The 14207-nt window shown below is 43.0% G+C and overlaps 1 protein-coding gene across 2 annotated transcripts in view; it reads left to right on the top strand.

The window, feature by feature from the left end:
• ZNF410 (zinc finger protein 410) overlaps positions 1 to 14207 on the top strand; it is a 23843-nt gene extending 9636 nt beyond the window's left edge. For both annotated transcript variants that reach the window (XM_054162050.1, XM_054162049.1), the window contains exons 3-10: positions 5086 to 5221; positions 5535 to 5768; positions 6154 to 6345; positions 7557 to 7716; positions 8622 to 8803; positions 11873 to 11962; positions 13063 to 13188; positions 13759 to 14207. In XM_054162050.1, coding sequence (XP_054018025.1) covers positions 5086 to 5221; positions 5535 to 5768; positions 6154 to 6345; positions 7557 to 7716; positions 8622 to 8803; positions 11873 to 11962; positions 13063 to 13188; positions 13759 to 13943 — 1305 coding nt within the window. In that variant the 3' untranslated portion in view covers positions 13944 to 14207. The remainder of the gene's footprint in view (positions 1 to 5085; positions 5222 to 5534; positions 5769 to 6153; positions 6346 to 7556; positions 7717 to 8621; positions 8804 to 11872; positions 11963 to 13062; positions 13189 to 13758) is intronic.

Raw genomic sequence — 14207 nt, 5'->3', positions numbered from 1 at the left:
GAGTGGCCTTCACGTGGAACAGGAAGATCACAGATGGCCTAATTTTCTTCCTACTCATTGGGTAACCAGCCTTGAAATTTGCTAGGAGATCACACATGCAACTGACATGGGTTCTCACAGTCATGCCTCTGTCCAGCCTCTGTCAAACCTTGAGTCCTTCCAATATCCATCTCTAGGCCCTGGGCTTTTTAATCCATCCTCTGGCTGGGATCCTGGGTTTCCAGAACGTGGTTTCCTCCTATTCACAGGCTAGTCCAGTGTGAAGTTAGCTAGATGAAGTACTCAGAAACCTAGTTAGGAGCAAACAGCATTTGAGAGGACAGAACAGACTACAGTGAAGAGAGGCAGAGCTGTGGACTAACCTGCAGCCTGCTAGCATGGTTGACACATATCCCCCACCCCCTTCCTGTGGCTGTTCCTCTCCTCTCCACTTTGTCCCCTCCCTTTCCCTGCCTTTGATCCTTTCCCTAAACAGTGGTAAGTTTCTCACATTCCCAGTTTCCTCTTAATACATCTTGTTACTAAGTTTTACCTGGTTCCCACATATTCCATAAGAAGGTCACTCTTGCCTGTGAGATGTGTTCTGAACAGCCATGATAATAATGTTCCCATTTCTTACAAAGTTTCTGCTTGAATTTCTTCAAGGTCACATTCAAGTCTGTCCTGTAATGGCCCATCCATCAGTGTCCCAAGAGTTCTGCTCTTTGTTACACTCTCATCTGCAGTTTATCACGGTTTGTGTAGCTGCGCATTTGGCACCTCACCTGTTCCTTGGCAGTCCTGTATGCTGAAGGCCTGATTACCAGACACCCTTTCAATTTCCTGTTTACTTTCAGATGCAAAACCAAACTGAAAGAAACTTAAAGCATGACAGCATTTGCAATTATTTCCCACACCCCCCCCATATTTGAGCTGCTGTAGTTGTCACAAAAGGTATTCAATGATCTTGAAGAGGAAGGAAGATTTATGAAAGTCCTTAGCTGCCAAGGCAGAGCTGTAACAGGAAAAGATTTATTTTTTCTGAGTTATTTGATACAGAGTTTGGGATTGGTTTGCTTTGGTGGGTGGGTTTTATTCCAAATTCTAATAGTGAGCATGATCCCCATCTTTTTGTTCAGTTGTGTTGCCCCCGCTTTAATTCTCTGTACTACCTTGTTATTACTTTACAAAGTAATTAAAATGTTACAAGGATCTTTCTTCTGAGCATCTGCTTATGGGTGCTGCATTTTGCTTTGACCTAGGGACTTAAAGCTGCTGTGTGGAATTGGAGGGTTTGCTTTCCTGTTGTAGGAGGAAAGTTTTATCTAAGGCTTTCTGTATCAAAATAGAGCAGACTCTAAAATAAGTGCATTGTGGTGGGGTAGGCAGCTATAGTGGCCATGAACAGCTTTTAAGTGAAAGACAGTGCACTAATATAGAACAGTCTTGCTGCTCACATTTTCTAGTCCAAACTTCTTTCTTCTGGTTGCCTTGCTCTGTTATTTCTGCTTCTCTTCTGTTTTTACCCATCTTTCTCCTGTCTTTTAGAATCTTAGATTACTTTGCATGGCCTTGAGGGAGGGACTGTCTTACTGCCTATGTATTTCTGTGACAATAGTTCCCTCTTCCAGCTGGGGCTTCTGGATAATCTTATACCTAGGAGGAAGAAAACAAAATCTAACCTTTCAAACTGCAGTCTGGCTTGTGGGCAAGTTCAGGTGGCATCTGAATGACTTCAGACTTAATTTTTAAGTTCATAGTTGTCAGTGATGACAGACTGCTCTTAAAGGAGGGTGAGCTCAGAGCCAAGTGTGATGCCACCCCAGGCAGTGACAGGGTACAATACTGCAGCACCTGAGCACAGCAGGCAGAGGTGGGTGCTGGAAACGGGATCCATCCACAGCCCTGGAGGATGCACACCTAGGATCTATCCAACGAGTCCATTTAGACATACCAGAGATACTGATGCAGTAGAAATCTGAGGTCAATCCAGGAGACAAGGCTTGAGACAGGTAAACCTGCAACACAGCTCAGGAAGGGACTAGGGAGCCCCTGGGGAGGGGGTGTGAATGGGGCCCCAAGTTAGACCACTCAGAGCAATTACAGCTTCAGGGCTCTGACAGCAGTAACTCTGAGGTAAAACTTGGAGGAAGTATCAATATTTCCAGTGTTTTCACGAGAGGAAATAAGCCTAGAGAAATCAGAGCCCAACCTGTTAACTGTTCTTGGCAGTTTCTTTCAATTTAATGAACATTGTCCTGTTGTGGGAGGGGCTCTAAAGGCTGATGTCAACTATAGAATTAATTTGCATTGGATGGCAGGTCCAAGTGAAAAACTATGACAGTCACAACATACCAAATAACTAAACTGTTAGTGAATGTTTGGTCTTAAATGACCACCTTGGTGCACAGGCATGCTCTGCACGAATACATGCTAAAGCTTGTCACCATGAGGGTAGTAAGGCACTGCCATGCCAGCCCTGGGGACTCTAAACACCTTCTCCCTTAGTAGCTTTTGACTAACTGTCTTGTACATTTTCCTTCTAAATGCCAAAGAGAAAGGAAGCCTGTTGCACACAGCTGTTTGCTAGACAGCAGCAGAACACAAGATTGTTATGTCAAAGTCTCCTAGAGAGAAGGAGTGCTGACTTAACCCTTAAGTTCTTGGTGTGTTGTTGTCCATATTTCATTAATCTGTGGTTTTAAAAAGGAATTTGAGAATGTGAGTATAGGAGTAAGTCTGTTGGACAGAACTTAACAGCCAAACAAGTAGACCATATACATGGATTTCTGAGGCACATTCTCTCTTAAATACGGAGTATGTGTCTGGGTCTGTTTAAAACTGATCCTTTTCAGCCTTTCTGGTCTGCAGAAGTTTAATTCTGTGCAGGGGAGGGATTTGAGACCATGTTTGTTTGAAAAAAAACAACCCTTGTGGAGTTCACAGAAGAATTAGTCCAGTCCATTGCAAAAGATCTGTGTTATCTTCTAACTCCCAGCAGCGCTTCCTTTGTTTAAGAAAAATATTTTGGTATGGGCTGCTTTGGCACTGGTAGCAGGGGAGAAAAAGAGAGAGTCTCATTTCAGTGCCTTGGAGATAAAGAGGAGTCCAGCATTATATCCAGCAGTCTGGGCAAAAGCCTATGATGTTGTCAAGGGGACAGAATGAATAAACAAGGTACATGCTTTGCTGCTCTGAACTTGGTTAAATATGGGAAAGACTTTCAGGCTAAGGAAAGGCATTTCTCTGCCTTCAAATTCCCTTTCAAATGTCAGGTTCCTTTTTTACAACTCAAGATTTTTCTGGAGTTAGCCAGGAGTAATTTGTGTGTTGCCAGAGCTAAACCAATGTAAAGGATAGCTGAATGATTCGGGCATCACTCACCTCGTGGGTCCATCAAAATGAGGACTGCTCCCTATTTCTGATTTTAGGTCCAGCCACTAGTGAGGTTTAGTACAATTTTCACTGTACATGAGTGACTGGTGCCAAACAGTTAAACACAGGTAGGATGCTGTAGCTTTGCCCACATGAATACAGGCAGCAGGAAGTACCCAATTCTGTTTCCAGGGGTTGCTGGCTAGAGAAGACCTTCATGGGTTTCTCCAGGCTATGTCCATGCACTTCTTGTTCTGCTTGCCAACTAGTCTGGCTTAGAATTCACTAGCATGTGCCCCACACAGCCCTAGAGAGCAGGATCATGCAGAAAACAGTTAGGAATGGAGTCCTATAGGACGAAAGAACAGTGCACAGTGGTTAGGCTGTGCCAGACAACTGAATTGACCAACTTCCTACTAAGATGTACTGAGGCTTTTTTATCCTCATCTCTCCATTTCCCTGTGGCTGTTCTGCCTTGATCCTCTTTGATTTCTTTTTTTTCCTGCCTTTGGTCTTTTCCTTAAAACAATGTGTAATAAGCCTTGTACAATCCACAAATCTCTTGTTTAGTCCCAAAGTCCTCTCTGGGGAGTACATCTGAGTACAAGTTCTATAACTTTTCACGCAATAGTCTCCCTTATTTTACATAATATTCTGGAGAGGGTTTCTACTGTTGAATCCCCTTAGTGGGTGGTTTCACACTAAGGACTATGACTTTAATTGCCAGTCTTTTCTGGTCTGAGGAGTAGCTGGTTTAGAATAGGATAGAATTGAATTAACCAGGTTGGAAAAGACCTTTGAGATCATCAAGTCCAACCCATCACCCAACACTATCTAATCAACTAAACCATGGCACCAAGCACCCCATCCAGTCTCTTTCTAAACCCCTCCAGTGATGGTGACTCCACCATCTCCCTGGGCAGCCCATTCCAGTGGCCAATCACTCTTTCTGTGAAGAACTTCTTCCTAACATCCAGCCTAAATCTCCCCTGGCACAGCTTGAGACTGTGTCCTCTTGTTCTGGTGCTGGTTGCCTGGGAGAAGAGACCAACCCCCACCTGGCTACAACCTCCCTTCACATAGTTGTAGACAGCAATGAGATCTGCCCTGAGCCTCCTTTTCTCCAGGCTGAGCAACCCCAGCTTCTTCAGCCTCTCCTCATAGGGATCAGGCTGGCTGTGTTCTCCCCCTTGTCACCCCAGTCTTATTTCTCTGATAATTATCTGCTTCTTTTTAGTAGCCATTGGCTGGATATCTTTGCAACTAGTCTTTTGCTTGCCTTTTTTCTTCAAACAAACAAAAAACCCCAACACTTTCTTTATGTTAAGTGGTTAAAAGACAGTGATTGTACCAAAGCCAGGGTGTGGAAAGCATTTACTTGGAAGGTAATTTATCAAGTGGTAAAAGATGAATGAAAAAAGGAATATGAGCTTTAAAAAATGGCATAGATTGATAACATTTGTCTTGGTAAAAGGTTAATTAAAAAGGAATGTAGCCTAATGAGCCTTCAGAGTAGTCTGCAATGATCCTTCAGGGGTGACAATTCTAAACAAGTCCTTCTTTGTCTAATGACAAATGTAAATTGCAAAGCTTCCATTTGCTTTGATGTGTATTCATAGAGTCAATAAGGTTGGAAAAGACCTCAGTGTTTCCTACAAGACAGTAGGGAATAATCATTTAGTTTAAACGTTTTGTGCTGCTTTTGACCTAATCCTCAGTATCTTTTTTCAGCTGCTGGTTCAGTTTGTTCAGAACACTTCTATTCCACTGGGGCAAGGGCTGGTGGAATCAGAACCAAAAGACATCACCTGTCTTTCTCTCCTTCCTGTCACTGAGACCTCAGAATGCAACAGACTCATGTTGCCAGGTAAAATCTATGCGTCAGATCTTTGCAATCGTGCCCTTCACACAGCTGTCTTTACTGCGCCACTGTGGTCCACTGCCTCTTGCTGATAAAGCATTCCAGAGATGGAAGAACAAGTTCAGAAGGGTGACTAAAACTTTTCTCATTTAGTAGTGAAAGCTGACTAGTTAGAAAATTCCTTCCCCTTCTAACTTCTCTCAAGTTCTAACCTTCTTTTTTTTTTTTATCTTTTAATTAGAGAAATAAGTTCATAGATAACCTTTTAGTCATAGGCCATTTATTCTTTTATTTACTCTGCCTTCACTTTCTTCACTAGATGATGAAAGAGATCTCACTTCTCCAAGTCACACTAATTCTTCCAAAGATATTTCTTCATCTGCTGTCTTGAGAAGTCTTCAGGTAAATGTGGGCCCTGATGGAGAGGAAACAAGGGCACAGAATGTACAGAAATCACCTGAACTTCTGTCAACTCCAGAGACTTCCAGTTTACTGCAAGACCTCCAGCCCAGTGACAGCACTTCGTTTATTCTTCTCAACCTAACAAGAGCAGGTAATTCTTCTGTTTGTCATCTGTTCTGGATATGTCTTAGAAAGCAGGATGCAGGAGATGGTTGATGGGTTGGATGCGATGATCTTGAAGGTCTCTTCCAACCTGGTTTATTCTATGTATATAGATACAACTATGTCCATGCTGCCTATGAAGGGAAAAGATAACAAAACTTGGTGGGCATTATTGGATATTTCAGGAGCATCTAATCATCAACAGCTTTGTGCAGTGTAGAGGTCAGTGCAGAGTACAGTGCAACTGCTGGATCTGTGCTACGATGCTGTAGTTGCACTGTAGTCTGCAGTGTGATTCTTTTGCTCTGGGAAGCACAATAAATGTCCCTTTCTTAGGTTATTACTATGTTTCATTAAGTTGCCTTCTTTTCTAGGGCTGGGGTCTCCAGCAGAGCACTTGGTGTTTGTTCAAGATGAAGCAGAAGATTCTGGGCATGACTTTCTCTCTCATGATAGCACAGACAGCAGTACCCCATGGTTCCTGCGAGTGCAAGAATTGGCCCATGACAGTTTGATTGCTGCCACTCGGGCACAGCTTGCTAAGAATGCCAAAGCAAGCAATAATGGTATGAAATCCCCTGATTCTCTCTCAAAAGTTGAGTGTTTCATACAAGGCCCCTAGTTTCAGCATGCTCATTTCTCTCTTGCTTTTTGTCTGTTCTGACATCTTCAGATCATCAATGCCAGTCTTATACAGCACAACTATGTATTTTTTCTGCAGTATAAATAAGCTCCTCAGTTTCTCTCAGGGAATGAACTTCAGTGGAGCCAGCAGTTCCATTGCTGTCTGCCTGTTCTCTGGTACTTGTTAAGAGTGTCTTCTTTCTGACTGCTTGTGTTTAAGCTTTCACTTCCACTTTCAAGGGTCTATTTTTAATACATACTGTAATTCATACTTTCTGAGCTGTAGTGGTCAGCTTTCTAGAGGAACAACTGCAGTATCTTTTTTCTTTTTGAGCTAAGATGCTTTCAGAAAGAGTTTCCTGGCTGATAATTAAAGTTTCTTGGTTGATATTGATAGTTTTGATGCATGTTGCATTGGCTTTCTGTTTTTATGATAAGCATTCAAGCACCTGCTTGAGTACAGACAGCTTGTTGGGAATGGCTTATGGACCTGGCAAGGTTTGCAAATCTGTGTCTGATCCCTGTCATGTGCTAGACAGAAGCTGTAGAGTATGACCTACAAGGAGTGTCTGAGGGAGCTGGGGTTGTTCAGTCTGGAGAAGAGGAGGCTGAGGGGCAACCTCATTGCTCTCTACAACTACCTGAAGGGAGATAAGAGTGAGCAGGGGGCCAGCCTTTTCTCCTTGGTGTCAAGTGACAGGACTAGAGGATGGTTACAGGGTGCACCAGGGGAGGTTTGGGCTGGATATTAGGAAATACTTCTTCACTGAAAGGATTTCCAGTATCTGAAGGGGGCCTACAAGAAAGCTGGTGAGGGACTAGGGTAGTGATAGGACTAAGGAGAATGGAGCAAAACTAGAAGTGGATGGATTCAGATTGAATGTTATGAAGAAATTCTTCACCATGAGGGTGGTGAGACACTGGAACAGGTTGCCCAGGGAGATGGTAGAAACCTCATCCCTGGAGGTTTTTGAGGTCAGGCTGGATGTGGCTGTGAGCAACCTGATGCAGTGTGGGGTGTCCCTGCCCATGGCAGGGGAGTTGGAACTAGATAATCCTTGAGATCCCTTCCAACCCTAACAATTCTATGCTTCTATGACACAGTATAGTAACCTGTATCTGGTTTTAGGTTTTGGTGGGCTTTTTCTTCCAGGTGAAAATGTTCATCTTTGCTCAGGAGATGGGCAGCAGAAAGATTCTAGCCCCATTCCTCATTTGTCTCGCATGGAAAGGAAGCTGAAGTGCACAGTTGAGGGCTGCGACCGGACGTTTGTGTGGCCAGCTCACTTCAAGTATCACCTGAAAACGCATCGGTGAGCAGAGTAAAGCCCTCTCTTGTCATGGCTTTGAAGGACAGTGCTCTGTGTTTGGAGTACTGTTAATTTTTGGTACAGACAAGCTGTGAAAACCTGGTGTTGCCCTTAGAAATGCTAGGCCTGTTGCTTGCTTCAGGTCATTTATGTTGAAACACTTCGCCTAGGTTTAGGTTATTTTTTGCAGGTCTTTGGTAGTGTTTGGCTTGGAATGTACTCAATAAGGAGCATCGCTGTCACCTCTGCTATAGTGAACGTTAGGACTTGTAGGCTGCTATCATGTTTTTGTATCTCCTTGAACAAAGTTGCTTGCTCTGACAAATTAATAATGTGTTAGCTAAGAAATTGGCAGTCTCTAAGGCAAATTGTGGATGTGAAGCTTAAAAACTGGGGTAGATGTGAGCCTATCACCTGGCCCTGAGACAGGGCTGGCAATAATTGCATGTTTTATGTACACTCAGAGCAGTTTTTGATCCTCCAGTGACTGAAATTTCACAGCATTCCTATGTAATCTGCACTGCTTTACTACATCATTCTAGGCAGGGAATAGGCAAGGTAATGTGATTGAAAAGGTACAAACCCTTCCAATGGGTCACCCTGACACCTAGCTCAGATGAAGTGACCTAAATTAGTCCTAAGGAACTAGGTGTCGGGGTGGCCCACTGGAAGGGTTTGTACCTTTTCAACCGTGTTACCTTGGCTATTCCCTGCCAAGAATGATGTAGTGAAGCAGTGCAGATTACATAGGAATGCTGTGAAATTTCAGTCACTTCATGTGAGCCTTTCCCTTTTGTGACACAATTAGTATTGTTTTAAATGTATTTGCTTTTTATTTCATGGTAAAGTGTTCATGAAACACGCACTGCAGTAGCTGGTGATGAAACGGCTGCTCTGTTGCTTTCTAGGAACGACCGCTCCTTCACCTGCCCAGCAGAAGGCTGTGGGAAAAGTTTCTACGTCCTGCAGAGGCTGAAGGTGCACATGAGAACTCACAATGGTGAAAAACCCTTTGTGTGCACAGAACTGGGCTGTGGGAAGCAGTTCACGACAGCTGGAAACCTGAAGAACCACCTCCGAATTCACACTGGTGTGTTTTAGACCTCACCTATTTGTGGTCTGCAGAGGTGGGGTACTGACTGAGGAATAAACCATTTCCTCCTCAGTCTTCAAACTTTTCAGACTACTATGTTGTTTAGCTTTCCCCTCCACTAATGTCTCTTTTCTATCAATTCACATTGATCTACTGCTTGACTCCTTTACTGTCCTGTATAATTTCACCCTGGCGCTGTACTCTGCTCAGTCCCATGCTCTGCAGGTTTTCGCCCCACCTCAAGTTGTTTGATGGAGGGAGGGCTGTATGTTGTTCTTGAGGAGAGATAAGACTGTTCTCAAGGGAATATTTAGTAAACACAATTGCTGTAATAGTTTTTGGTAGAGAAGCTATTTTAAATTCCTGAAAGGCACAACAGTTCAGGTATTTCTCCAGGGTGGAGTCCTGGTGGACACAGTCACAGATGTACTAGCATCTGGGTGAATCTAGCTAGCTTGTGTTACCTGTGGTGGTGGGGTTGTTCAGCCTGGAGAAGAGGAGGCTCTGGGGAGACCTAACAGCAGCTTTCCAGTACCTGAAGGGGGCCTGCAAAAGGGATGGAGAGAGACTGTTCACAAAGGCCTGTGGTGATAGAAGGGGTAATGGCTTCAAACTAGAGAAGAGCAGATTTAGATTGGATGTTAGGAAGAGGCTCTTTACTATGAGGGTGGTGGAACACTGGAACAGGTTGCCCAGGGAGGTGGTTGGAACCCCATCCTTGGAGATATTCAAGGTGAGGCTTGACAGGGCTCTGGGTGGCCTGGTCTAGTTGAGGATACCCTTGTGTGTACTGCAGGGGAGGTTGGACTAGATGACCTTCAGAGGTCCCTTCCAGCCCAGACCATTCTACAGTGCTTATAGAATGACTACATTTGGGAAATTTAGGGCAACAAGAAATACAGTGGAATGAGTAGCAAAAATATAGTAGCAATTTCTAGTAGAGAAAGGCAATAATTAAAAGACAGCATTTTGGCATGCAAACTGCTCTGTTTGTGCTGATGCTAATTTGAGATGCTACCATATGCTGGAGCCTGTGTGCTCTTAACTCTTGCTCAGTTTGTATTGAATAAAACAAGATTATTTTTTTTCCCCCCATACTGCTGTATTTCATACACAGTTTGTGCTGTCTCTTCTGGAGAATTTGATCCTGCCTTGTCAATATTTTTAGAAGCTGGTCTACCAGCCTCTTGACAACTGCATGAAGTGTGTTAGGTGTTTTTATCCTAGAAAGGTGAGAAAGGCACGTGAGTTACTGCTGAAATGATGGGCAGTTTAACAGTTTGCAAAGTTCATAGTGAATATCCTAATAGTTTTGAGGGTTTTTTGGGGTTGTTTTTTGGTTTGTGTTTTTCTAAGCCTCAGGGTTATCACACCACTTAAACTATTAGCCCAGTTCAAGCCTCTCAGAATATTGGTAGAGATTCCCTGATGACCTCGGAACGTAGCCTTGCATTACAGTTGGTTAACATGTCAGAATGACTTTGACAACTGCAAGGGCACAAGGCCCCCTCTAGTCAAATGCAATCACAGATGATGTGGGCTGCCAGCAGCTGTTTGTGCCTTCTGTCTTACTTAAACACCACCGTCTGGTGCGTGGCTTGGAGATACACATGCCAAAAAGCTGCTATTTTAAAGACTTTGCAGTCTAGCTAGAGCACATGGTTTGGGGGCAGATGTTGGAGCGTAGGTTTAGGGGCAGATGTTGGAGTGTAGTTTAAAATTATGTACACCAGGGGGGAAAAAAAATCATGACTATGTGGTAACAGCAGTTAGAGTTTAAGCAGTTTTTCCTTTGCACTTAAAACTCCCAGCCAAGGTGGAGATAAATAGGCCCAGCTGACACATGCACAGTCCTCCATGACAGAGCAAGTGTTCTGTGACCAGCAGAATTGTAGCTTCTGGAGGTGTAAATAAGTTTTCTTAACTGAAAATTGCCAGAGTGCCATTAGGAGTTTAGTCAACCCCAAGGTGTTATAGAACTGCAGGTGTAAATGGATCTTGAGCTCCTAATAGCTGCAACTGTGTGCTGTTATTTTTGTCAGCAGTAGTTTTTCTTCCTCCTTGCAAAGTTTTAAATATTTATAGCAAGCCAGAAGGTGCAATGAGTGTTTGAGAATCTGCTGTATAGTTTTGTAATGCCAAACCAAACATACTGTGTTGATCCTTTTTGCTCAGATCTGTTGAATGTTATAGTAGATAAGAAGCTGAGGCAAAAACTGCTGTAGGGGGGGAAAAAAAAAAACCACCAACAACTTTACTCAGAATTGTGTGTTAGACAATGAAATAGCTTGTTTAATCTCCTGTGGGCTTGCTGCTTCTCTTTAACTAGACTACTTGATATCATAAGTGTTAAACTTGAGTTGTGTAGTGTGATGTTGAAGGCAAAAGTTACCTCTGGTTTTATTTAAGGCTTTATTAAGAGGCTGTTTAGAACAGACTCGCTATACTACACTGCATTACTGTAGTCACCTCCCAGTTTATCATCACTTAGACAAATGCAAAAATAGCTGTGGAGATAGATAAAAATAACAAATTTCAGCCAGGGAGGACAAATTGTGCCCTCAATTGTTCTTCCACACAGAAATGACTCATCTCTCACAGGATTTTGGCAAGTTCAGCTTGATCTGAAATAAACTATAGAATCTGATATTGAGGGAAATAGTTAATGGGAGTGTTGGCGCTGAGAGGCAGAAGAAGAAACGGGATCTTGAGAGCGTGTGAAACAGAAAGCTGGTTGTTAAGAATTACACATAGAAACTGTATCATAGTCCAGGTGCTTTTGTATTGCTTTTTTGGTATTTATATACTTGAAAGATCTATTTAGGAACAGCAGGCCCTTCAGTGAATCAGGATCTAAGAATGTTTCAGAAAGCCTGCCAGTGTTTCCTCTCGAAAGCTCATGAAGAGAGGGCTGTAAAAGCCTTAGGAAGCACGTGCATAATTTCTGTTGAACTTTGTAAGGCCTAAGGGTAGAATGAGTTAGAGATATCCATGCTGTTCTCAGAGACTTGGACAGTCAGATCAAGTTGTGATTCCCCAGATCTAAGCACTACGTTTCCCTTATAGGGGAGAAACCCTTTCTGTGTGAGGCGCAGGGATGCGGTCGCTCTTTTGCCGAATACTCCAGCCTCCGGAAACATTTGGTTGTCCACTCAGGTAAGAGTCTTCATCTGGAATTCTGTAACCTGTCTGAGAAAAAATTTTTACTATAAAATTTAGATTCCCCCCCAAATTTCCTTAAGAAAAATCCCCTGGTTTCTCCAGGACTTCTGGTTATGGTGTTTCAGAGTTTCCTCCGAGGTGTCTGTAGCCTGTACCCTTCGATCTTTTCAGTTGTTTCTGAATTTTACCTTGCTACTCAAATTACATTTTTCAAATGTGGTTTTTAACCCTGTTTCTAAAATGTCATGAAGTTGCATATTTGTTTGATAGCTGCCATTCTATTGTTCAAGAGAGAATCTAGCACCAGTGTATGTTAATCAAAGCCATTCAAATCTGAAACCCCTCGTGAGCAGGTTTCTGCTGTAGGTAGGATTTTCCTTTATTTTTCAATACTGTGTGCTTATAATAGGTGGAAATGTATTTTACAGGTGTTTCAAAGCTTCTGTCTTGATTTGTCTTCAGTATGATCAGCACATGATAAATGTGGCTGTTTGAGGAAGAGGAGATTTTATTGGGGCAGCCATTTTTTGGGACTACCCAAGTTCTCTGTATGTCTTCTGTGTCCTTGGCTTTCGTGCTGTTTAGGTCAAATGTGCAGACATCATACCAAGCAAATGACAGACTATCCTTTCACAGGGGCAAGTCATCATCTTGTCTCTGCTCAGTAATGTAAACCAGATGCTGCTGTTTCTTGTGTGATGCCAGGAGACAGCTTCCCTGCTTCTGTGTCCTTGATTTTGGTCATTTTATTCTAGATACGGGACATCTATGAATCAAGTATCTCCATGCCGCTGAGTAAGAGATTTCAAGTAACTCGTTCCTTCTTATAAATCAAACTTCAAAGCTTTATGTTACTTTTCAGGATTGAGTTTTCCAACAGCTGACAATACTGATACCTAAACCATTTCTGTTCTAGGAGCTTATTTTCTCTCCAGGAGCTGGGAATATGTCTCATTTGTTTTTTCCACTGATAATTAGCACCAGTGGTGTCAACAGCCATTTCAAATCAGTATTATCTGCTTCTTAGTGGATGAGGTCTTTTATTCCCAGTTTTGTAATTCTTGGGTTATTTTTTTTCCTCTTTCTGATCCAAGGAGTGAAGCCCCATCAGTGCCAAATTTGTGGGAAGACATTTTCCCAGAGTGGTAGCAGAAACGTGCATATGAGGAAACATCACTCCCGAGTTGGAGCAGCTGGCAGCAGGGAGCGAGAACAGCCAGGTAAGGAAGGAGGGATACTCTCTGTGGGAGAGAGGTGCAGGAAAGAACTGGTGAGTGGTCACAAAGGGGAAGGTGTTTGTCCTGAAAATAGCAGGCCACAAGCCAGTAAGGAATAAAAGACTGTTCCTCTTGGAGATGAGGATGGGTTGCTCACCCTCTCCTTTTCTAGGATAGAATTCAAAGATGCATTCCTGTATTGTGGTCAAAGGGCAGGTAGGTTTGTTGTTCACAAATCAGCATGAATCTAATTTGTTTGGGTTTTTTTACACACAGAATTTATGCCCTTGGTTGGTTATTCTTTTTGTAAGCAGTCGGATTTTTTTTATGCAATGTGATTTAAAGAGATTAAGCCTGAATGACATCCTACTATACTAAGGTTCGAAAGAATAAATACAGAAGGTAACCATTCACTGGAGTGCTGGATGCCCAAAGTGTAGGACTGGATAAAGTTAGGTGTCTAGGAAAGAAGTCTGTGATGTGAAGCAGGGCAGGGATTGTGTCTTATATTGCAGTATCATTACATCATAAGAATTTTGTTTTACCCTTTTTTTCCCCCCCCCCCTACAATAGAATCACTGATGGGCAGCAGTTTGCTGGAAGAATCTACAGTGCATAGTAAGAATCTCATCTCCATGAACTCTCAGCCCAGCCTTGGTGTTGAGTCTCTGCACCTGCCAGATACTGAGTCTATTATTGGAGTAGAGGAGGGTGAGACCAGCTGCTCTTTTTTCCGCCCTCTTATATGTGGTGACTGAAGTGGGATCTATTATTCCTCCTAGAGGCTCACTGTGTTGCAGTGGAATGAGTGAACATTGCTTTTACTGTGCAGAGCAGGTGGGTAGATGGAGAATGAATCAGAAAACTGGAGTTGGAGAAGACCTACCGGACCAAGTTTCTCTCTTGGAGAGCTTAGAAGGTGAAGTCCGCTGCTTAGGTGTCATTTAGCCCACGTTGTGGAATGCCATTTCAAAACTCTTTATGCAGTCCATTCTCCTAAAGCCTCAAGTGTGGGATTTTAT

The sequence above is a fragment of the Dryobates pubescens genome, chromosome 5 (assembly GCF_014839835.1).
Source record: "Dryobates pubescens isolate bDryPub1 chromosome 5, bDryPub1.pri, whole genome shotgun sequence".
NCBI classification, from domain to species: Eukaryota; Metazoa; Chordata; class Aves; order Piciformes; family Picidae; genus Dryobates; species Dryobates pubescens.
The sequence above is the reverse complement of the archived record's forward strand: the minus strand, read 5'-3'. Positions and strand labels throughout refer to the sequence as shown.